This window comes from Pavona decussata, unplaced genomic scaffold (assembly GCF_977016875.1).
Source record: "Pavona decussata unplaced genomic scaffold, jaPavDecu1.1 SCAFFOLD_226, whole genome shotgun sequence".
Taxonomy (NCBI): Eukaryota; Metazoa; Cnidaria; class Anthozoa; order Scleractinia; family Agariciidae; genus Pavona; species Pavona decussata.
The window spans coordinates 1-24,693 of record NW_028145631.1 but is presented as its reverse complement, the minus strand read 5'-3'; the positions used below and the strand labels follow the sequence as shown (position 1 = coordinate 24,693).

The window sequence follows — 24,693 nt, the reverse complement described above, 5'->3', positions numbered from 1 at the left end:
TGCATGCATGCATGCATGCATACATACATGCATGCATGCATGCATGCATACATACATACAAACATACACTCGATTGCAAAAACGTTGACACCTAAAAAACATAAACCGTGAACGATGAGGCCCAATGGCTTTATGGGTATAAGTGTACTAAATTTATTTGCATAATATTCTATTCTCGTGTGACGGTTGATGACCAAAATTAGTTGCACGTGGTGAATGATGGAAACTGTCCAAACTTTCATTAAAGTGTCCAATTTGGCCAACAAGGGCCAATTTGAGTGATATACCATTCGCGATTTTCCTAAGTTCAAAACAGGACAGCAATATTTGGTAGAAAATTATTCGGAAGATTCAAGAATTAAGTCAGCACTGTATTGTTTATTGCAAAGAATGAGAATGTTTAATTATTGGTTATGGAAATGCATGAGGTTATTGTTGAAACACTACCCACAAATTCATTGGGTCTCATCGTTCACGGTTTATGCTTTTTAGGTGTCAACGTTTTCGCAATCGAGTGTACATACATACATACTTGCATACATACTTACTTACATACTTTGCTTACATATTGCATACATACTTGCATATGCGTTGCATACTTTATAAGCCAGAGAATTCAGTCATTTTACTCAGTGGCAACGTGGGTTTAGAAAGACGATGGTTTCGTCGGAAGAGGAAGGATTATTTATTACACAGAGCTCTGCGAAGGGAGATATTTCTGCAGAAATCGAAGGTAATGTCGTGTAACGTTTGGACGTTTCTGTCAGTGCTTTAATTCTTTATCAACTTCTAAAGGCGGCGTTTTCATTTTCTTTTTTAAAATAGAGCAAAGATTTAGAGCACCAATTACAGCTTTAGAATGCGAGACTGAGTGGTACTTCGAAACAAAAAATTAAGTCGCAATGAACGAGAGTTAAACGCAAACGGTACTGTTGACAATGTTGTAACCTATCAGTTTTTGTGCACTTTATACATTAAATTTCCTAAAACAGGCTGCAATATTTTTAATAATTGTAGCCTACACACTGCAATATTTTTAATATTGCAGCATGCTTATTTAGCGCGGGCGTTTTTTGCTGGCTTTTAAAACTACCTGCTCTGAATAAAACTATTTCAGAATGGAGGAAAATTTCCCCTGATCGCAGGTCGATTTATTAAAGCGCCGCTTGTAAAACCACGCGTTCTAATGGTTTTAGAAGTCAGACGTTTTGACCGTCAGATTCCATCGAGTTACATAAAAATTTCGCTGCACGCGAACTTTTGGATAAAATTCTTTCAAAGAGTGCGGCGCGCCTTTAATTAGAGCGCTATTGTTAACTTCATCCCACCTTGGGATTTACTAAGCGCATCCAACCGTTTGATTGACAGCAGCTGAAATGTGCAAAGGGACTTACGTATTCCCAAAGCTAGACCTGTTGACCAATTGCAGCCGAGTAGTTCCACATACGCAAATTATTATGCCGCCCGTTGATAAACTGGGCACTGCAAGTACATGTCGCCAAAGACAATAGCATTCTGGGCGATGTATATTACCCCTAATATTTTCCCTGCTGACAAAAAGGACCGCCTCTGTTTTCCCCAGACAGTTGTTTTGTCATCTTAAAGACTACAATCGTTGATTTAATGCAGAGAGAGAACAATACAATTTCATGGGGATCAGTAATTATAAAAGTCTGCGAAGGAGCGCTGAACCCAACGGAATAGCTCAGCTCGCTCACCAATGATTGATCATGATTCGTTTGCGCTGCCCCTATTACCCTATTAGAGGTGAGCCTGATGTCCGACAAAAAGTAAACGAAACGAAATGTAAGTAAGTGAACTATATTTAAGACAGGGTGGCCCAATCAGCTATGGGGCTGTTATCCCGAGGGGCCCTGTATACACCTAAAATCGTTAAAGCAAAGTAATGAATTACAATGAACGCTTGTAGTCTAAAAACTGGTGGTCTGAAAAAAAAAAATGCAATATATATGATTCTAATAAACATTTTTGGGCTAAAATATTACAAGATAGAAAAAATAAATGAAACATTTGCAAACTAAGAAAAATCTATGCAAAATCGTGTTTCATCATAAGTCGCTTCAAAGCCTCCAAGGACGCTGCCCGTTTGTATGTTTCAGGTAACGAGTTAAATAAAATCGATCTGGAGTATCTAAAAGTTCTCTTTCCGAGGCTAAGTTTGGGTCTTGAAGGATGAATGTCTTCACGCCGACGTGTATTGTAACTATGGAAACTGTGGTTTCTATTAAAATAATCAGAAAGATACTGGGGCACTAAATCATTAAGACATTTGTAGACTAAGATAGATTTGTTACTTTCCTGATAGTTTCTAAGTTAGGCCGTCCTAGTGTCTTCAGAGAGCTTTCTGTTTTTCATCCACTGTTCAACTCTTTGGAGGTCTTCTTGGAGTTCCGTCATGATGCACTCTGACTGATACATGCTGATATTGGATCGCAGTAAGAACTGTGGGAGGTCGTTAATATAAAGCACAAAGAGTAGGGGGTCTAATAGTGAACCCTGAGGTACACCATAATCCAGGGGAAGGCTAGATGATAATTCCTTCCCAAATGTTACTCTCTCTGAGAGGGTGCAGAGATAATCCAAGAACCATGCAGTTATAGCTCAGTGGGCCTCGAACTCCATAATGTTCTAATTTATGGAGAAGGAACTTGTGATCCACGAGGCCGAAGGCATTTTTTCAGTTTTTTAGAAATTGGATGAATGAATGAATAACAATTTATTACAATACAAGTACAGTACAGACTAAAGTTTCCCTTATTGCACATATTGTTCCTTTCCCCATTTTGCTGGGATCTCGTTATCTCATTGCTGCCATCTTGTTTCATGTTTTATTTGGCATGCTCGTAATTCGGCGACTTTTAGGAATTCTTACCTTCCTCCGCGTGCTATTGTTAACAGAATTATTAAGGATATTCAACTTCGAATTCGCGGTGAGCCTATTGATCATGTTAGGTATTTATGGTCGGTTTATAGCGTTGTTTGTCAAGTTGGCACGAATGACAAGATTTCTTTTCTGTTTTAATTTTATTTCTATTTTTGATTTTTCGGCCAGGTCGCCTTAATTGGTCGTACTGGGTCGTTTCCCGTTTCCTGTTTTATTTCTAAATTTCCCGGAAAGTTAGAAATAAAACGGTTTTCTTGACCTGGTCGCCTTCATTGGTTGTAGTGGGTCTTGACTATTGTATATAGTGTATACATATGTGTTTTTTTGGACGGGAGACGCTTGGCTGTGGACTGTCTCCCGGGGCCTCTTTCGCTTGCTTTGTAATTAGTTGTTTTGTTGTAGTTTTTGAATTTACTTGTCTTGTAACAATATTGTATTTACACTGCTTGTAAATAGCATTTTGCATCTTTGACTTTTTGTATATAGTAATTCACTTTTGTAATCTACCTTTTGTTATTTAATTTTGTGCTTTACATCTCGTAGTTTTTGTAGCTTCCTAATCTACTTCTCGTATAGAGATCATTAGCTTTTCTTATTTAAGGCTGGTTTCCAAATGATCGCGGATCGCAGATCGCAATAAGGTCTGCGATCGTCTGCGATCATATGGAAACCAGCCTTTGGATAGAACATGGTTCTATCTTCTGCGATCGTCTGCGATCGCGATCGCAGGATCGCAGACGATCGCAGAAGTAGTTTCCATATGATCGCAGACGATCGCAGACCTTATTGCGATCTGCGATCTGCGATCTGCGATCCGCGATCATATGGAAACCAGGCTTTAGTTACGCAGTTATTTCTTGTCATTGATTTTTCCTTGGTCATTAGCATTGTTCCCGCTCTTTTTGCGTTTTGTATTTTGCATTTTTTCGCGCCTTTTTAGCTGTATGACTGTTTTTGTGCATATTTTACATGCCTTTCTGTATTTCTGTATTTTGCATATTATTCGCGTTTGATTTGTGCTTGCTTAAAGTGCTACTGCGACGAAAATCAACCTTTTTCTTTACTAAATTTTTGTTCCCGAAATTAAAGTTCAGACGTAAAACTTCAAGAAAAAAATACTTTTTCGACCAATCTGACGAAGCAGTTCCCTTCCTTAAGCCGCGGAAATGTGGGAAAATTATGTCCGCCATTATCGAAACAGCAACTGCTTGAGCCTACAAATTTCCGTCAGCGGCTTTCAACGGTTGACGTCATGTTATCATCAAAATTTTGGCTTGGCTTTGCTTTAGCCACTGTTGTGCACCGTAATATGTCAATAAGTTCAAGTTCTTCATCCAATTCTTGGGGAGACAGCTCTGATTTGGGTTCTAAAGCGAACTTAAGTGAAATAGAAGACAGTGAAGTTAATTTTATCCCGTATGACGAGGAACTATAGCCGATCGCGACCCAAGAAGAAGCCGCCGCGTACGAAGCATGACAGGGTTATCTAAGAAGAGTAGGAGGAACTAAAGTTTCAAAGGCGCTTTGCTGGCGAAGTAGATGTCAGTACCTGGTAGGCAATATAACATTTATGTTTTTGTCATTCTTCGTTCGTCGTCAGTTTATTATTCAAAGCAAATTGTCTTTACAGTACTTAATTACGGTACTTACTTGTTTTTAAGTCGTTCGAACCTGGTTTCTCAGCTCAGTCAATTTCTTTAAGACCTTAAAGGTGAATAGGCTACTGTATTTTGTTTTTCAGGTGCAGTTGTGGGAATTGTTCTATTGTCCTCTCAACTAAACCGGGGGAATGCATTTGTTGCATGGAGATAGATCGTGTGGGAGAGATTATGAGCTGTGAAATGGAACGGGAAGGTGATTGTGTAACAATTCATCCCTGTTTTTAGGATGTTCGCTTACACCGATGGGTTCTTGAAGTGGCATAACTGATTTTAAAGACCAAAGATGGCAAAAAATCACCGGACCTTGTTCAGCCAAGGGCTAAAAACCGAATCAAAGTGAGTTATTCTTTGTTTATATTCTGGAAATGTTTATTTTTGTGTGGCTTGGTAACCACATGGCCTTGACTTGTTAAGGAGATTGTACATGTACGAAGGATTAGCAGCAAGTTACAGGTTTTAGAGCGACACAAGCACCTGTTCCCTGCTCACGCTAAAAAGAGGCTGTATTATGCTTGTTTTCTTTCAAGTTGAACTTACTGTTTAGTCGTCTGGGTCCACTGTGGAAAGCATGTTGATAAGCTTGAGAGACTTAGGCCCAGTTCAGACGCCGAACTTTTCATGAGCCGAACTTAATTCAAATTAAGGTCGGCCCAAATCACGAAAATCCCGCCTTTTGATTCAGACGCCGAACTTAATTAGCCAAACTTAATTTACTTGAAGCAAAACCAATCGAAATGTCTGCGTTTTTTTTATTCATTTTATTTTTTTGTTTGAAATACGTTATAATAATTTATGCATTAGGTTCGGCTCATGAAAAGTTCGGCGTCTGAATCAAAGCCGTTCCAAAGCTGAAATTCCCGGCTGAGCCAGGCGGGAAGAACGGCTGAGCCGTTCCAAATTGAAACAGCCGTTCTCAACTGATTCAGACGCCGAACTTTTCATGTACTTAATTCGAGGTATTAGGTTCGGCTCATGAAAAGTTCGGCGTCTGAACCGGGCCTTAATGAATCCATCCTTTATTTAGTTTTTAATGATTTAATAATTCTTACCAATCATTATAAAGGATGTAAATCAGCCAAGCTAAAGAATTCAAAGAATAAATGACATGCTCATACTAGTAAATTTTGCATTAAACAATGCTGCTTCTAGCTATATATTTCTGAGGGTCACTCCAGCATTAGTTTACGGGGCAAACTGAACACAGGCTAGTTATTCTCAGTGTTATACAACTAAGTATGGCATTCACTCATATGCAAGCAAACTACGGAACTCATTGCCATATATTGTTTGTGTGTAGACCTACTTCTCTGTCTGAGCCGTGTAGCACCCATGATATTAGCATATTTGCTATCTAAAATTCAAAGTAAAATAAAGTCTTTGATTGATGGATTGATCAGTGATGATTAGTAATAAGCTCAAATATAAATGTTGTTATTGTGAAAGCCTTTTATCTAAACAAAAGAACTATGTAACACTTAACTTTCGATAGTACCCTTTGGTTTAAGCACATGAAACAGAACTATTTGAAGTAGAAAAGACCAGGCACCAGTTGTTCAAAGGGCAGATAACTTTATCCAGTGGATAAGTCACTATCCAGTGGTGCAAAATGTACTTCAAACAACGCTTCTGGCAAGTTTTCCATACAATCCCATACTTAAATTAGACATACGCTTCTACTCTATACACATATTGTAGAATTACAGGGAAATTCTTGACACATTTATTTGCCGCGTAGCGACCTATCCAGTGAATAAAATTATCCGCTCTTTGAACAACCGGGGCCAGATGGGGATGAATGGAGTAAACTATTTGTTTTTGTTTATTTATACATTTCTTAGTTCAGTGTCTTACAGACAATTTACTCAACTTCTATGGGAATTTGCTGGTCACTCCAAGCACTATCCTTTGCCATGCTGTCCCTACAAAGCAATATGGACAGCCCTTCCAAGTGAAAGTGGGCAATGTCATGGCTTTGAAGATTATGAACAACAAAAGTTGTTCATTTTAACTTCTAGACTCCAGTCATTAAACAATGTTTCAACGGTTCTGATTCAAAAAATGATTAAGGAACACATGAGACTAGGTGTCCCATGTGACTTGAGCTTATCATGTATTTTGCGGGGGATATTCCTTGTCTTTTAATTATTAAAGCTTTATTTATTCAAGCGGTGCATTTATGTCCTCTTCGTGGCTGTCCACATTTTCTGCATGTTTGAGCTCGTCCTCTTCCCCTTCCACCATTTGTTCTTGATGGACCAGGTTGGTTTCCCCCGCTCAAGGTCTCTAATTCAGCTTCTGTAGAAAGCCGGTAAAAAGTAAGTGCTACTACTTTTTACAGAATAGATTATGGTAAAAAACTGTTTCTGAAAAACCAAAGACAACCTGACTTGAAATTGGTAGTCTAGCAGTGAGTCAGGGTTGTCATTAAGATTTCAAGTTGCTGGGCATATGAAATTAGTAGGCGGGGCAATGAGTGGCGAATGTCGTCTTTTGGTTCCATTTTACTATGAAAGTAGCCAGGGGTCATGTTTATAATAGCTGGGGGAAATGCCAGGTCCCCAGCTCTTAGTGACAGGCCTGAGTGAGTGTAGAGTGTTGTACATGTTATGTTTTTTTACCTGAACATGTTGGAGGAATAATCACCGTTTCCTTCTGTTTCCGTTCTTGATGCTTTTGTATGGCTTCCTCTTTTGTCTGCTTATCAAGCATTGAATGCAGAGCTTCAGGAACAATTTGTTTGAGCTCATCAGCTACCAGCTGTAGATCTTGTTTTGAGCTAGTGACCAAAGTTTGGTAGATTTCAGCTACATATTCTGTGGAAAATATAGCAATGCCTTCACAACCTTTCTTTTTTTATTAGCTGGTACATAATTTTGAAGAAAAGTGCTTTAAAGTTTAGTCTGTCTTCATATGTTTTGGAATGAAAACACTAAATTGGTCAGTCAAGTAGTCTTCAGTAGTATTTGACTTTTTTAAACGCCAGAAAGTATAGGGTGCCCTCATATTTTGAATAAAGTTTAACATAACTTCTACACTGTTCATTTAGCAGAAACTGACCATAATTTGAGGCAACCCTGGCTTCCCTGACTGTTGCTTCTCCCTCCTTGTATTTTTGGTAGGTAACATGAAGTCGTGCTTGGCCTTGATTGTCCATCCTTGTGTCCCTTCGAAGGTTATAATTAAAATGGAGTGCAGCCAGTATTGATCTTGCAACCAAAAAATTAAAACAGTAAGTATTGTGTATTTATGTAATTTCTAATAATATTGGTTGTTACTGTAACTTTAATATTAAAATTCTCCCAGTCATCAGGCATTTTTACATCGTAAAGCTTTGTAGACCTTTTGACAAAGACAACATCCGGTAATATTTTTTTGACTGCTTTAGTGCTACTTTGATGTAAATAAGCCTTTTGTTAACCTACCTGCATAGCATACCCAGGTATGAGTAGGCAAGCATCTTAGGGGCAAAATGGTTTACTACTGAATGGTAGCCTTCTAAGCAACTTGTTTGCTCCACTGATGATGCTTTTTCAATAGCTTTTGTGAGACTGGACTTAGTAAGGGCTGTGCACATCTTATCATATGCCTCTGATACTACAATGAAAGCAATTAATTTTGGGCACATGTTATGTATTGACTGTGTTGTTAAGTACTTTTGAAAAAACAAGGCATAGACAAAGAGCACAAGGAGTATATGTAACTTGGAAGCTGTCAGTAGTTATTAAGGGAAATAAGAAAAAAAAACAGCAGCTTAATATTTCTTCAATGTTGTGAGTGCAAAATGACAAGTTACATTGAAAAGATTGTGTAGACAAGATTTTTTATCCCACAAATATTTTTTTTTTATATGAAGTAACATTAACAAAGATTAGAACAGGAAAGAACTGTGATTTTCAATGAATTGGTACCTTTAGACATCCACAATTTTGGCCTGATGAGGTCACCATGAGCACAAGCATTGAAGAGTATATTTGGGAGGTCTTTGTGTTTGTTTATAACGTGACTCAGGAAGGCGTGGAATTTTGCAACCTTCACTTTGCCAAGGGATTCTTGAGTTGAAGTCACTGCCCAATAAAAATGTCGAACACAAGCGTTCCTCCAGCAGCCAATTATTTCACAATTTTTTTCTTTACTTAGTTTTGTGAGAATTTTCTTAATTTCTGTAGGAGTAACAGAACAGTTCAGTACATTTCTACATAAAATACATTATTCATTCCTCAGAAAAGGAAAAACATTAATAATTAAAGAGTTCTTTACACACAGCCAAAAAAAAAAGTTAAGTATAATAATTGACGGTTTCGATGCCTACCATCTTTTTCTCAAAATTAAACACGTCAAAGGTGTCAGGAGCCTTAAATGGGCTCCTGTAGTTGTTAATTATGCAATTATTATCAATTATAATACTGAACTTTTTTTTTTGGCCTTGTGTTAAGAACTCTTCAATAATTGATTTAAATTATAGCTTAATGAATTTCTTCAAGAGGAAAAAAATTGATGACACTATTCAACCAATCAGTAAATTTGTGAACAGTGCCTTAGACCTAAGACAGTAGTAATAATAATAATAATATTAATAATAATAATAATAATAATAATAATAATAATAATAATAATAATAATAACAGCAATTTAGGAATGAAACCAATATTGATGCAGATGGTAATGATAATGTTTAGTCTGCATCCGTAGCTATTTTTTGAAGCAGATAATGTTATCGATGTTTATGTAACTTCTTGTGTTGATTGCTTACTTTTGCCAATGTGCCACAGATCAAAAAAATGATTGATTACTGGCTAGCCCAGTTCAGCACATTTCCTTCCACATTCCTCCCGCATCCACTTAGCAATGGAAGCATGGCGGTCAGATATAAAGGATTTGATGATGATACCAGTAGTGAGAAGGTACGCCATGGCCTCCTTAAAGGCCATAAACTCAATGCCTGAGCTGCTCCCTGCCTGATTAGCCTAAGGAACATGAAAAAAAGAATAAAGTGAATTTCTAACACTAATTTCTAAGTGTGTTTTGCCAACGAATGTAAACAGGATTTATTTTTGAGTGTGCTCTTCCAATAATATTAAAAGATTATCTGATCTTGTTTACAAAGCTTTACCAGACTTTTCACTTTGACCTGGTTTTTCTTCATTTAGTGATTGTTTAGAAGATTATTTTAAGAGGTTTACTTGCCTGTACCAAGACAATATGAATAATCAGGCCAACAGTACAGCAAAATACAGTATAGGTACCATATTTTGCTGAGTGACCCATACTATCATGGCGCCCATCTCCTGCGATAACAACTCCTTTTCCTTTAAGAGAATCCAGCAATTTTGCTTGGTATTTTCGCCAGAAAGAGATGATGGCTGGTATGAGCAGGTGACGTTGGTGGTAATAGTAGGTGGGCTCATTATACACCAGTATGCCCATGTGCCGGAACACTGTCAGCACTTTTTTTACTGAGGCTCCAGCGCAGAGAATTGCAAAACTAAGGAGGAGGTTTCCAGCAGGAAATCTCCCCATTAGTAATGGCTGGCTTTCCCAGGTGAATATCTCTTGGCAACTGCTGCACTTAGCTTTAATGGCCAGGAGAGTACCAGTTTGCGTGCATGTTGTTTCTGGGTTTGGGGCCAAGCAATAATGACAGTACTGGAACAGTAACAGTAACTTTGAAATGAAGACAATTCCTTTAGGTTCCTCACGTTCATCCTTTCCAGTGTTATCCAGCCTGTTAAAATAAAATGTCTCTTGGTCATACAGACATAGTCATAGCTTTTTCTCTGAAAGCAAGCAATAAGCAAGGCACGCTTTAAGTTGATATTGCTGGTGCATTTTTAGAAGGGTTGTAGGGAAGAAGGTTAAACTCCATGTTTTAAGTAAAGTAATACAATATTTATAAAGATAATAGTTAGGTATCCTTGCATGTTTGTCCTTTGAACTTTCAAGTTTACCTAGGCTTTGTTGATTGGCTGTTGTTCATAGAATCCTCTCCTAACTTCTGATATGCTTCATCTATTTTTTCAGGAGTCCAATTGGGGTCCTCGTTCTCAGGTTCTTCTTTTTCTTCATCATCATCATCATCATCATCATTGTCACTATCCTCTGCCAAGTCGTCCTTAAGATCACAGCCAGACACAGAGGGTTCAGGAGCAGCTGGTTCTGCAGTAGCTAAAGGAAAGGAGACAAATGATCCAGCCATATCTTGGCTTGTTCTCTTTCCATGGAAAATGAATTGGGACATTATTTATTTGAATAATTTAACAAAAATATAATTACGAACTGTTTCATCAACAATATAAGCTTGAGGTAAACTGATGAATAGAAATGAAATAAAAATTAAACTTGTTTGATGTTGTGCATAAAATGCGTGGGGTGGGGGGGGGGGGGGGGGTGTGGGCCAATAAAGTTTTTTGTAGAGGGTCCCCGATCTCACCAGCATTTTCATTCTACATACCGAGGAAATACTCTATTACATTTCCGGAAAAAAAAAAACATGCCACCATTTAATTGTTATGTTTAAATGTAAGTGTGCACTTTCTGTTGTAATTTGTGCTCAGACTTATTATTTTTTTGGTTGTAGCCTCCCACTATATGGCTCCCCACCCTAAAACTGGGTAAAAAAAAGACTTACCACAATCTTGCTGTAAGTCGTGTTGGTGTGACTCTTGCTGTAGCTCCTGTAGTGTTTCTGCCCATTGCTTCTGGTTTTTCGCCATCTTATTGTTTAGTCGCGTGACTTTGAATTTTAATACTTTTATTTCTTTTTTTAGGTCCCCGCACATTTTGCACTCAGTTTGATTTTCATTTTTCTGCTGAATTTAAATATGCAGCACATTAAAAATAGTGTAAAACTTTCAGGACTAAGTAGCGATTACCATGCCTGTTCAACGAAACTTACGTTTTGGGTTCCAGGGGTTGATACAGCGACAGGTAGTAGCTCCGACGCCTTTGAAATCCGCCATCCTAAAAACTGAAAGACGAGTTTAGATGGTATCGTAACTACTGTAATACAAACGTTTGTTCCCATTCCTTACCATGGAGCTTACAGGGTCATCAGTGTCCATCAATGGAGGCTCTTGTACCTCTGCTACGGGTAGTTCTTGTTCCAGCTGAGAAAAAAGAGAAGGGACGTCTTATAAAGCCTGAAGAGGCCAAAAATAAGCCTATAACTGTATGCCTGAAAATACATCTACCGAGCTCGACGACCACATTTGGTCGGTGATGTCCATCCCTGTTTCCGGTCCATCCTCCATTTGTGGTGTTACAATATGATTTTGCAATTTTCGCTCAAGCTGAAAAATATATAAGAGGATATTGTATGAAGTGAGCCATTAGAAACTAAACAGAAAAGGGGTAGTGTAAAAAAATATGTAAGCTTACCTGCATCGCACTTTCCGCGCTTGCGGGTCTGCCTGATTCTTGACCTTTCTCAGCTCTGTCAGTTTCCGACGACGTTGTGGAAGTTTGGGCGCCATACTCGGCAATAATTTCTTTCATTGCCTTCAAAACAGCAAAACAGAATTGTTTGAATAAAAAAATCTGCTAGATTGCTGACGTAACGTGACAATGTGCACTGCCTACACTTTCTAGGGTTTAATTTTACCCAAGGTCAGGCGACAATAACCAAAATTATTTCGCATTTTAACGACAGAGTGAATGAAAAATTGTTAGTACATAAAAATAAAAACAGAAAGCGGACAAAAACTTAAAAAAGTTAAACAAAATCTCGATGTGAAGGCGACCGGCCAGAACACAAACGTATTTCTTCATTCATGATAAAATTACTGGCGCAACAAACAAATGCTTCTACAGTCATCAAGGTTTACATAAAAAGGAGGACAGAAAAAATTATGAACAGTTGAGAAAAGTAATAGTTTTTATACCATTCAAAGCTACGGTGATCGAAACACGAAAAACTTAATCATTAATTCATGTCAACCGACAAGCTTACTAAGAGCGTCAGGGAAGAACCCGACAAAAGTAATAAAGTTTTTACTATCCGTTTTTCGTGTTTGTCATCCCGATTTTTATTCGAATGTTTGTATATGAGCTAGGTTCGACCGAGTTTCAGAAAAAAAATTATTGTAACCTAGTCTGCGGCGTCTGGCGACGTGCTATGATCCCAAAATGTAGCTAACAGTCAAAGATCAAGAGTGCACTTACCTGCCGCCGACCTCTGGCCGTCATGGAAGGGGAGTTATCCTCTACGGACTTTTTCCAAATAGTGGGAATAGCTCCAAGAACTAGATTTCTGGGTTGTCCTTCTATATGGACTTGTCTTTCGAAGTACTCGGCCGCAAAATGAATAGAACAGATTTTAAAAAGCCCTTTCGGGTTGAAGTTAGCACGGTGTATCCTCACGAAAGCTTTCCACTTTGCGACCTCCTGGCTAGACTTTGGCCTATGCAAAGAAATTCCAGCTCGTGGATTTGACTTGTTGCTACAGTCTTGCACACTGACAGCGGCAAGCAGGCATCTTTGCGTGATCAGAACTTTCAAGCGCCGAACAGGAAAAAAAAAATTCTCCCTCTTTTCCACGTGTAGAGCTGTCAATTCCTCTGTGCTCAAGAATTTTTGATGATAAGATGACGTCAAAGGCGACCTCGACCCAATCCTCCACATCTTGGCCCGGCATTTTTTGTTTCAGTAATGGCGGACGTTAACTCGAGAAAAACACGGTTCAGAAAATCGGACTTTTAGTTGGAATTTGGATCTCAAATTTGGCGTACGTAATAACTATACCTCAAACTTTCTAAAAACGTAAAAACAAGACAAAGCCTAAATTTCGTCGCAGTAGCACTTTAAGTTTAGGCTCCCTTGTAACACTTGTAATCAGTATTGTAATAAGGGCTTAGTTTTCTTTTTCTTTACTTGTACTTGCTTGTAATAGTTGATCTTTTTATCAGTGGGCCCTTTGGCTCACTGTGTAAGTAAACTTTTATCACAAAAAAATATGATCTAAGGGCCGACTTTTCCCCCCCCTCACTGTCTTGTCATGAGACAAGTTATCGGACTAAGCAGCAAGATTCATCTCCGCTGGCATAAGAGATCTGCGTTGTCAGAGGTTTCTTTTGTCAGCTGTTGTTTTATTTCAAAATAAAAAGTAGCGAGATTAAAACAAGACGTTTCGGCGACGACATGTCACCATTATTTTGTTTTAAGTATGCCATGTGAAAGACAGGAACTACATTTTAGTAACAGGATGATCACATTGAGTTAAGCTGAAAACCTTGTTGGCTTTCGCTGATGACCGCGTTAGCCCTGAAACGAATTTGTTCAACCACGTGACCAAGTGACGAGGCGAGCAAGTCAAGCGAGCGTATTCGAAGCTTTACCTGTTGGTTTTCTTTTTTGCTTGAAATATTTTTGGCCGTCTGGTGATGGAAAGGCATCATTAAGCCTGGAAATCTGCAAATCACTAGCATCCCTCAAAGAAGCGAGGCATGTTTTGCCTTTTGACTGATAAATAGTGCTTTTTTCAGCGCTCGAGGTGACAGTTTACAGTCGGAGGCAAGCCGAGCCAGACGATAGTCTATTATTACCTCTTCTCTAAAAGCGGACGGTATCAATCGGAAAATGGTACCAACGTGAGTTGTGGCTCATTTGCCAAAGCGTGCGGTAGTCGAACTCTGCAAATGAAGAGGTGATTTTAGACTTATAATATTTTTGAATGAATTCGAGGTATGGCATTCCCCGCTCAAAATTGTCAAAGCTATCCCATAATGCATTGCGATATCACTATATTGTTTTTGAGATCAAGCCGAAACAAAGTGCACAAAAAGGAATGAATTGAAAGACAGCTAGCGAAAAGACGTAGACCTCTTAACCTGCATAAAAGAAACAGTGGTTTTGGCCGTCTTTGCGATGTGCGCGCGGTCAGTGGATGAGCGATTCAGGTGATCGATGGAACGGTATCGTTTGTGACTTTGCTGAGGAGCGAATGGACCTGACAGGAAAACAACTTAAAGGTCTCAGTAAGTGTTGAACAATCATGTTTTATTCAGTTAATGTTGGTATTTCTCTTTCACATATCGCTAAGTAATCAAAATGTTTAGTAACGACGATGTTCAGTTCTACCGGCATTTTTTTTTCGTCTGCTGTTCAGTGTACTGTTCTTGTGTTTACTAGATTCAGTGAACTTTGTTCAGGGTCAGGGGCCCCCTAAAATGCACAATCGACTTAAATAAACTGGTTTACTCCAGTTGTTACTATGTTGTTTCTTTTCACTGTCGTGTTTGCTTCAGAGCGAGAACGAAACATTTTCGAATTAGCGATGTCATTGATTATTCTAGCTGTGAACTTGTTCGTTTCAAGAATAATCGCTTAACTTGTCTTGTTATCTTCGCACCTCTTTGCGAGAAAACTTCCTTTCAGTTAAATACCGTAAATTTACCTAGCTAATCAACACAATCAGACTTTCCGCGAATGCCTTTGTTACTTTCTAGAATTGCGAGGATATTTTGCTTAGCCCGTCGCTCGAGATACTCGCATTTGTCAAAACTAATTATATGACGAGTGGTTGTCAAAATGATGTTTTTTTCTCATTTTAAGTTGAATTGTTCAGAGAAATCAAATTTTGGGCCATTTCAGTTAAAAGAAAAGCTATTTCTCGTTAGTAAGATATCGTTCTTGCAATCAACAGCCCTATTTTTTACTTCGCGTGCTGGTTAATCATTAACTAGTATGACATGTGACTGGAAAAGACTCATTTTTGATGCCAGGGCGTGAATCCCTATAAAGTAATAGAAAAGAACTTTGCCGGAAACTTTTACCAAACAAATTAACTCTTTGGGTGAAAGACCACCTTAACCTTTTAAGCCCTAACAGTGATCAGCATCAAATTTCTCCTTGTAATATCCATGCTTATTCAACCCATAAAGTTATGAGAATTAAGGATATGATCGCCCAAGGTGAATTTTCTTGATATTTTAATAACTTCTCCACAGTACTTTTATAAGAAAAGTAACGGGACAAGATAGGAGAATTTTGTCTCTGATATTAGAGGTTAAAGGGTTAACTGAGATAAAAAAAAAAAAAAATGAACTACAACGTCGATCTGTACGGATGCCAAGGCTTGGGTAGAATGAACAATCACAAACATTGAGCGTTTTTTTTTTAAACAAAATTAATATAGTGAAAAGATTCCCTTGTCGTTAAGTGACTTTATAGACTAATCACAAGTGTGTTTTTTCCCCCTAGCTTTTCATATTTTTGATCATTGCCTGATCATTTTGTTGAAATAAACAACGAGGTATTTATCTATTCGTTATATGAGTTTTAGCAGTACGCATGCTCCTGAAATGCAAACCTCAACACGTACCACGTGGAAGACACCTGTCCATGTTATATATGGATGTACGTTATGTCTTGAAGTTGGATGTGAGCGCTAGTGGCGAAAGGGGCTGTCTTAATATTCGGCTTAGGGGTCGACAGTTCACCTCCCTCACTGTCTTGTCGTGAGCGACAAGTTATCGTACTGAGTGCAAAAGTCATCCCCCCTACATAAGGGACCTTCGGTGCATGGGGTACCTTGTGTCAGGTGGTTGCCATTATTTCAAAATAAAAAGAAAGGAGCGAGATTAAAACATGACGTTTCGGCGACAACATGTCACTATTATTTTGTTTATTATTGTTGTTTTAGTGACAGGATGAGGACATTGACTTTCAGGCCGTCTTTGCGATGTGCGCGCGGTCAGTGGATGAGCGATTCAGGTGATCGATGGAACGGTATCGTTTGTGACTTTGCTGAGGAGCGAATGGACCTGACAGGAAAACAACTTAAAGGTCTCAGTAAGTGTTGAACAATCATGTTTTATTCAGTTAATGTTGGTATTTCTCTTTCACATATCGCTAAGTAATCAAAATGTTTAGTAACGACGATGTTCAGTTCTACCGGCATTTTTTTTTCGTCTGCTGTTCAGTGTACTGTTCTTGTGTTTACTAGATTCAGTGAACTTTGTTCAGGGTCAGGGGCCCCCTAAAATGCACAATCGACTTAAATAAACTGGTTTACTCCAGTTGTTACTATGTTGTTTCTTTTCACTGTCGTGTTTGCTTCAGAGCGAGAACGAAACATTTTCGAATTAGCGATGTCATTGATTATTCTAGCTGTGAACTTGTTCGTTTCAAGAATAATCGCTTAACTTGTCTTGTTATCTTCGCACCTCTTTGCGAGAAAACTTCCTTTCAGTTAAATACCGTAAATTTACCTAGCTAATCAACACAATCAGACTTTCCGCGAATGCCTTTGTTACTTTCTAGAATTGCGAGGATATTTTGCTTAGCCCGTCGCTCGAGATACTCGCATTTGTCAAAACTAATTATATGACGAGTGGTTGTCAAAATGATGTTTTTTTCTCATTTTAAGTTGAATTGTTCAGAGAAATCAAATTTTGGGCCATTTCAGTTAAAAGAAAAGCTATTTCTCGTTAGTAAGATATCGTTCTTGCAATCAACAGCCCTATTTTTTACTTCGCGTGCTGGTTAATCATTAACTAGTATGACATGTGACTGGAAAAGACTCATTTTTGATGCCAGGGCGTGAATCCCTATAAAGTAATAGAAAAGAACTTTGCCGGAAACTTTTACCAAACAAATTAACTCTTTGGGTGAAAGACCACCTTAACCTTTTAAGCCCTAACAGTGATCAGCATCAAATTTCTCCTTGTAATATCCATGCTTATTCAACCCATAAAGTTATGAGAATTAAGGATATGATCGCCCAAGGTGAATTTTCTTGATATTTTAATAACTTCTCCACAGTACTTTTATAAGAAAAGTAACGGGACAAGATAGGAGAATTTTGTCTCTGATATTAGAGGTTAAAGGGTTAACTGAGATAAAAAAAAAAAAAAATGAACTACAACGTCGATCTGTACGGATGCCAAGGCTTGGGTAGAATGAACAATCACAAACATTGAGCGTTTTTTTTTTAAACAAAATTAATATAGTGAAAAGATTCCCTTGTCGTTAAGTGACTTTATAGACTAATCACAAGTGTGTTTTTTCCCCCTAGCTTTTCATATTTTTGATCATTGCCTGATCATTTTGTTGAAATAAACAACGAGGTATTTATCTATTCGTTATATGAGTTTTAGCAGTACGCATGCTCCTGAAATGCAAACCTCAACACGTACCACGTGGAAGACACCTGTCCATGTTATATATGGATGTACGTTATGTCTTGAAGTTGGATGTGAGCGCTAGTGGCGAAAGGGGCTGTCTTAATATTCGGCTTAGGGGTCGACAGTTCACCTCCCTCACTGTCTTGTCGTGAGCGACAAGTTATCGTACTGAGTGCAAAAGTCATCCCCCCTACATAAGGGACCTTCGGTGCATGGGGTACCTTGTGTCAGGTGGTTGCCATTATTTCAAAATAAAAAGAAAGGAGCGAGATTAAAACATGACGTTTCGGCGACAACATGTCACTATTATTTTGTTTATTATTGTTGTTTTAGTGACAGGATGAGGACATTGACTTTCAGGCCGTCTTTGCGATGTGCGCGCGGTCAGTGGATGAGCGATTCAGGTGATCGATGGAACGGTATCGTTTGTGACTTTGCTGAGGAGCGAATGGACCTGACAGGAAAACAACTTAAAGGTCTCAGTAAGTGTTGAACAATCATGTTTTATTCAGTTAATGTTGGTATTTCTCTTTCACATATCGCTAAGTAATCAAAATGTTTAGTAACGACGATGTTCAGTTCTACCGGCATTTTTTTTTCGTCTGCTGTTCAGTGTACTGTTCTTGTGTTTACTAGATTCAGTGAACTTTGTTCAGGGTCAGGGGCCCCCTAAAATGCACAATCGACTTAAATAAACTGGTTTACTCCAGTTGTTACTATGTTGTTTCTTTTCACTGTCGTGTTTGCTTCAGAGCGAGAACGAAACATTTTCGAATTAGCGATGTCATTGATTATTCTAGCTGTGAACTTGTTCGTTTCAAGAATAATCGCTTAACTTGTCTTGTTATCTTCGCACCTCTTTGCGAGAAAACTTCCTTTCAGTTAAATACCGTAAATTTACCTAGCTAATCAACACAATCAGACTTTCCGCGAATGCCTTTGTTACTTTCTAGAATTGCGAGGATATTTTGCTTAGCCCGTCGCTCGAGATACTCGCATTTGTCAAAACTAATTATATGACGAGTGGTTGTCAAAATGATGTTTTTTTCTCATTTTAAGTTGAATTGTTCAGAGAAATCAAATTTTGGGCCATTTCAGTTAAAAGAAAAGCTATTTCTCGTTAGTAAGATATCGTTCTTGCAATCAACAGCCCTATTTTTTACTTCGCGTGCTGGTTAATCATTAACTAGTATGACATGTGACTGGAAAAGACTCATTTTTGATGCCAGGGCGTGAATCCCTATAAAGTAATAGAAAAGAACTTTGCCGGAAACTTTTACCAAACAAATTAACTCTTTGGGTGAAAGACCACCTTAACCTTTTAAGCCCTAACAGTGATCAGCATCAAATTTCTCCTTGTAATATCCATGCTTATTCAACCCATAAAGTTATGAGAATTAAGGATATGATCGCCCAAGGTGAATTTTCTTGATATTTTAATAACTTCTCCACAGTACTTTTATAAGAAAAGTAACGGGACAAGATAGGAGAATTTTGTCTCTGATATTAGAGGTTAAAGGGTTAACTGAGATAAAAAAAAAAAAAAATGAACTACAACGTCGATCTGTACGGATGCCAAGGCTTGGGTAGAATGAACAATCACAAACATTGAGCGTTTTTTTTTTAAACAAAATTAATATAGTGAAAAGATTCCCTTGTCGTTAAGTGACTTTATAGACTAATCACAAGTGTGTTTTTTCCCCCTAGCTTTTCATATTTTTGATCATTGCCTGATCATTTTGTTGAAATAAACAACGAGGTATTTATCTATTCGTTATATGAGTTTTAGCAGTACGCATGCTCCTGAAATGCAAACCTCAACACGTACCACGTGGAAGACACCTGTCCATGTTATATATGGATGTACGTTATGTCTTGAAGTTGGATGTGAGCGCTAGTGGCGAAAGGGGCTGTCTTAATATTCGGCTTAGGGGTCGACAGTTCACCTCCCTCACTGTCTTGTCGTGAGCGACAAGTTATCGTACTGAGTGCAAAAGTCATCCCCCCTACATAAGGGACCTTCGGTGCATGGGGTACCTTGTGTCAGGTGGTTGCCATTATTTCAAAATAAAAAGAAAGGAGCGAGATTAAAACATGACGTTTCGGCGACAACATGTCACTATTATTTTGTTTATTATTGTTGTTTTAGTGACAGGATGAGGACATTGACTTTCAGGCCGTCTTTGCGATGTGCGCGCGGTCAGTGGATGAGCGATTCAGGTGATCGATGGAACGGTATCGTTTGTGACTTTGCTGAGGAGCGAATGGACCTGACAGGAAAACAACTTAAAGGTCTCAGTAAGTGTTGAACAATCATGTTTTATTCAGTTAATGTTGGTATTTCTCTTTCACATATCGCTAAGTAATCAAAATGTTTAGTAACGACGATGTTCAGTTCTACCGGCATTTTTTTTTCGTCTGCTGTTCAGTGTACTGTTCTTGTGTTTACTAGATTCAGTGAACTTTGTTCAGGGTCAGGGGCCCCCTAAAATGCACAATCGACTTAAATAAACTGGTTTACTCCAGTTGTTACTATGTTGTTTCTTTTCACTGTCGTGTTTGCTTCAGAGCGAGAACGAAACATTTTCGAATTAGCGATGTCATTGATTATTCTAGCTGTGAACTTGTTCGTTTCAAGAATAATCGCTTAACTTGTCTTGTTATCTTCGCACCTCTTTGCGAGAAAACTTCCTTTCAGTTAAATACCGTAAATTTACCTAGCTAATCAACACAATCAGACTTTCCGCGAATGCCTTTGTTACTTTCTAGAATTGCGAGGATATTTTGCTTAGCCCGTCGCTCGAGATACTCGCATTTGTCAAAACTAATTATATGACGAGTGGTTGTCAAAATGATGTTTTTTTCTCATTTTAAGTTGAATTGTTCAGAGAAATCAAATTTTGGGCCATTTCAGTTAAAAGAAAAGCTATTTCTCGTTAGTAAGATATCGTTCTTGCAATCAACAGCCCTATTTTTTACTTCGCGTGCTGGTTAATCATTAACTAGTATGACATGTGACTGGAAAAGACTCATTTTTGATGCCAGGGCGTGAATCCCTATAAAGTAATAGAAAAGAACTTTGCCGGAAACTTTTACCAAACAAATTAACTCTTTGGGTGAAAGACCACCTTAACCTTTTAAGCCCTAACAGTGATCAGCATCAAATTTCTCCTTGTAATATCCATGCTTATTCAACCCATAAAGTTATGAGAATTAAGGATATGATCGCCCAAGGTGAATTTTCTTGATATTTTAATAACTTCTCCACAGTACTTTTATAAGAAAAGTAACGGGACAAGATAGGAGAATTTTGTCTCTGATATTAGAGGTTAAAGGGTTAACTGAGATAAAAAAAAAAAAAAATGAACTACAACGTCGATCTGTACGGATGCCAAGGCTTGGGTAGAATGAACAATCACAAACATTGAGCGTTTTTTTTTTAAACAAAATTAATATAGTGAAAAGATTCCCTTGTCGTTAAGTGACTTTATAGACTAATCACAAGTGTGTTTTTTCCCCCTAGCTTTTCATATTTTTGATCATTGCCTGATCATTTTGTTGAAATAAACAACGAGGTATTTATCTATTCGTTATATGAGTTTTAGCAGTACGCATGCTCCTGAAATGCAAACCTCAACACGTACCACGTGGAAGACACCTGTCCATGTTATATATGGATGTACGTTATGTCTTGAAGTTGGATGTGAGCGCTAGTGGCGAAAGGGGCTGTCTTAATATTCGGCTTAGGGGTCGACAGTTCACCTCCCTCACTGTCTTGTCGTGAGCGACAAGTTATCGTACTGAGTGCAAAAGTCATCCCCCCTACATAAGGGACCTTCGGTGCATGGGGTACCTTGTGTCAGGTGGTTGCCATTATTTCAAAATAAAAAGAAAGGAGCGAGATTAAAACATGACGTTTCGGCGACAACATGTCACTATTATTTTGTTTATTATTGTTGTTTTAGTGACAGGATGAGGACATTGACTTTCAGGCCGTCTTTGCGATGTGCGCGCGGTCAGTGGATGAGCGATTCAGGTGATCGATGGAACGGTATCGTTTGTGACTTTGCTGAGGAGCGAATGGACCTGACAGGAAAACAACTTAAAGGTCTCAGTAAGTGTTGAACAATCATGTTTTATTCAGTTAATGTTGGTATTTCTCTTTCACATATCGCTAAGTAATCAAAATGTTTAGTAACGACGATGTTCAGTTCTACCGGCATTTTTTTTTCGTCTGCTGTTCAGTGTACTGTTCTTGTGTTTACTAGATTCAGTGAACTTTGTTCAGGGTCAGGGGCCCCCTAAAATGCACAATCGACTTAAATAAACTGGTTTACTCCAGTTGTTACTATGTTGTTTCTTTTCACTGTCGTGTTTGCTTCAGAGCGAGAACGAAACATTTTCGAATTAGCGATGTCATTGATTATTCTAGCTGTGAACTTGTTCGTTTCAAGAATAATCGCTTAACTTGTCTTGTTATCTTCGCACCTCTTTGCGAGAAAACTTCCTTTCAGTTAAATACCGTAAATTTACCTAGCTAATCAACACAATCAGACTTTCCGCGAATGCCTTTGTTACTTTCTAGAATTGCGAGGATATTTTGCTTAGCCCGTCGCTCGAGATACTCGCATTTGTCAAAACTAATTATATGACGAGTGGTTGTCAAAATGATGTTTTTTTCTCATTTTAAGTTGAATTGTTCAGAGAAATCAAATTTTGGGCCATTTCAGTTAAAAGAAAAGCTATTTCTCGTTAGTAAGATATCGTTCTTGCAATCAACAGCCCTATTTTTTACTTCGCGTGCTGGTTAATCATTAACTAGTATGACATGTGACTGGAAAAGACTCATTTTTGATGCCAGGGCGTGAATCCCTATAAAGTAATAGAAAAGAACTTTGCCGGAAACTTTTACCAAACAAATTAACTCTTTGGGTGAAAGACCACCTTAACCTTTTAAGCCCTAACAGTGATCAGCATCAAATTTCTCCTTGTAATATCCATGCTTATTCAACCCATAAAGTTATGAGAATTAAGGATATGATCGCCCAAGGTGAATTTTCTTGATATTTTAATAACTTCTCCACAGTACTTTTATAAGAAAAGTAACGGGACAAGATAGGAGAATTTTGTCTCTGATATTAGAGGTTAAAGGGTTAACTGAGATAAAAAAAAAAAAAAATGAACTACAACGTCGATCTGTACGGATGCCAAGGCTTGGGTAGAATGAACAATCACAAACATTGAGCGTTTTTTTTTTAAACAAAATTAATATAGTGAAAAGATTCCCTTGTCGTTAAGTGACTTTATAGACTAATCACAAGTGTGTTTTTTCCCCCTAGCTTTTCATATTTTTGATCATTGCCTGATCATTTTGTTGAAATAAACAACGAGGTATTTATCTATTCGTTATATGAGTTTTAGCAGTACGCATGCTCCTGAAATGCAAACCTCAACACGTACCACGTGGAAGACACCTGTCCATGTTATATATGGATGTACGTTATGTCTTGAAGTTGGATGTGAGCGCTAGTGGCGAAAGGGGCTGTCTTAATATTCGGCTTAGGGGTCGACAGTTCACCTCCCTCACTGTCTTGTCGTGAGCGACAAGTTATCGTACTGAGTGCAAAAGTCATCCCCCCTACATAAGGGACCTTCGGTGCATGGGGTACCTTGTGTCTTGTGTCAGGTGGTTGCCATTATTTCAAAATAAAAAGAAAGGAGCGAGATTAAAACATGACGTTTCGGCGACAACATGTCACTATTATTTTGTTTATTATTGTTGTTTTAGTGACAGGATGAGGACATTGACTTTCAGGCCGTCTTTGCAATGTGCGCGCGGTCAGTGGATGAGCGATTCAGGTGATCGATGGAACGGTATCGCTTGTGACTTTGCTGAGGAGCGAATGGACCTGACAGGAAAACAACTTAAAGGTCTCAGTAAGTGTTGAACAATCATGTTTTATTCAGTTAATGTTGGTATTTCTCTTTCACATATCGCTAAGTAATCAAAATGTTTAGTAACGACGATGTTCAGTTCTACCGGCATTTTTTTTTCGTCTGCTGTTCAGTGTACTGTTCTTGTGTTTACTAGATTCAGTGAACTTTGTTCAGGGTCAGGGGCCCCCTAAAATGCACAATCGACTTAAATAAACTGGTTTACTCCAGTTGTTACTATGTTGTTTCTTTTCACTGTCGTGTTTGCTTCAGAGCGAGAACGAAACATTTTCGAATTAGCGATGTCATTGATTATTCTAGCTGTGAACTTGTTCGTTTCAAGAATAATCGCTTAACTTGTCTTGTTATCTTCGCACCTCTTTGCGAGAAAACTTCCTTTCAGTTAAATACCGTAAATTTACCTAGCTAATCAACACAATCAGACTTTCCGCGAATGCCTTTGTTACTTTCTAGAATTGCGAGGATATTTTGCTTAGCCCGTCGCTCGAGATACTCGCATTTGTCAAAACTAATTATATGACGAGTGGTTGTCAAAATGATGTTTTTTTCTCATTTTAAGTTGAATTGTTCAGAGAAATCAAATTTTGGGCCATTTCAGTTAAAAGAAAAGCTATTTCTCGTTAGTAAGATATCGTTCTTGCAATCAACAGCCCTATTTTTTACTTAGCGTGCTGGTTAATCATTAACTAGTATGACATGTGACTGGAAAAGACTCATTTTTGATGCCAGGGCGTGAATCCCTATAAAGTAATAGAAAAGAACTTTGCCGGAAACTTTTACCAAACAAATTAACTCTTTGGGTGAAAGACCGCCTTAACCTTTTAAGCCCTAACAGTGATCAGCATCAAATTTCTCCTTGTAATATCCATGCTTATTCAACCCATAAAGTTATGAGAATTAAGGATATGATCGCCCAAGGTGAATTTTCTTGATATTTTAATAACTTCTCCACAGTACTTTTATAAGAAAAGTAACGGGACAAGATAGGAGAATTTTGTCTCTGATATTAGAGGTTAAAGGGTTAACTGAGATAAAAAAAAAAAAAATGAACTAC

The 24,693-nt window shown here is 38.2% G+C and overlaps 1 protein-coding gene, 3 long non-coding RNA genes and 2 pseudogenes across 7 annotated transcripts; 3 read left to right on the top strand and 3 right to left on the bottom strand.

The window, feature by feature from the left end:
• Positions 1–537: 537 nt before the first annotated feature.
• LOC146458847 (uncharacterized) lies at positions 538–21,817 on the top strand. Of its 3 annotated transcripts, XR_014858103.1 has the most exons (7): positions 15,276–15,811; positions 16,202–16,350; positions 17,576–17,627; positions 18,018–18,103; positions 19,840–19,982; positions 21,208–21,259; positions 21,650–21,817. It is a non-coding gene; the product is annotated as an uncharacterized LOC146458847 (long non-coding RNA). The 3 variants fall into 3 exon arrangements; XR_014858105.1 differs by lacking the exons at positions 15,276–15,811; positions 17,576–17,627; positions 21,208–21,259 and adding an exon at positions 538–733 and having other exon boundaries at positions 16,229–16,350; positions 18,045–18,166; positions 19,861–19,982; positions 21,677–21,817; XR_014858104.1 differs by lacking the exons at positions 15,276–15,811; positions 17,576–17,627; positions 21,208–21,259 and adding an exon at positions 14,346–14,534 and having other exon boundaries at positions 16,229–16,350; positions 18,045–18,166; positions 19,861–19,982; positions 21,677–21,817.
• LOC146458852 (uncharacterized) lies at positions 4,013–6,527 on the top strand (annotated as a pseudogene).
• On the bottom strand, positions 5,567–7,508 carry LOC146458851 (uncharacterized). The gene is made up of 2 exons (XR_014858106.1): positions 7,185–7,508; positions 5,567–6,861 (listed from the first exon to the last, which is right to left on the bottom strand). It is a non-coding gene; the product is annotated as an uncharacterized LOC146458851 (long non-coding RNA).
• On the bottom strand, positions 7,520–11,357 carry LOC146458849 (uncharacterized; annotated as a pseudogene). The gene is made up of 7 exons (XR_014858107.1): positions 11,192–11,357; positions 10,512–10,728; positions 9,751–10,288; positions 9,317–9,530; positions 8,475–8,726; positions 7,989–8,160; positions 7,520–7,772 (listed from the first exon to the last, which is right to left on the bottom strand). The product of XR_014858107.1 is annotated as an uncharacterized LOC146458849 (transcript).
• LOC146458850 (uncharacterized) lies at positions 7,630–10,910 on the top strand. The gene is made up of 3 exons (XR_014858108.1): positions 7,630–7,795; positions 9,336–9,467; positions 10,585–10,910. It is a non-coding gene; the product is annotated as an uncharacterized LOC146458850 (long non-coding RNA).
• LOC146458848 (uncharacterized) lies at positions 11,544–13,029 on the bottom strand. The gene is made up of 3 exons (XM_085090232.1): positions 11,941–13,029; positions 11,754–11,852; positions 11,544–11,669 (listed from the first exon to the last, which is right to left on the bottom strand). Exons 1-3 carry the CDS (start codon positions 12,055–12,057, stop codon positions 11,544–11,546), a joined length of 342 nt encoding a protein of 113 aa, XP_084946358.1. The 5' UTR covers positions 12,058–13,029.
• Positions 21,818–24,693: the final 2,876 nt, after the last annotated feature.

Coding starts and splice junctions, on each gene's coding strand:
- LOC146458848 (XM_085090232.1), bottom strand. CDS start 12,057: ATGAAAGAAATTATTGCCGAGTATGGCGCCCAAACTTCCACAACGTCG. Junction 11,853..11,940: donor GCGCGGAAAGTGCGATGCAG/GTAAGCTTACAT, acceptor TATATTTTTCAG/CTTGAGCGAAAATTGCAAAA. Junction 11,670..11,753: donor AAATGTGGTCGTCGAGCTCG/GTAGATGTATTT, acceptor CTTTTTTCTCAG/CTGGAACAAGAACTACCCGT.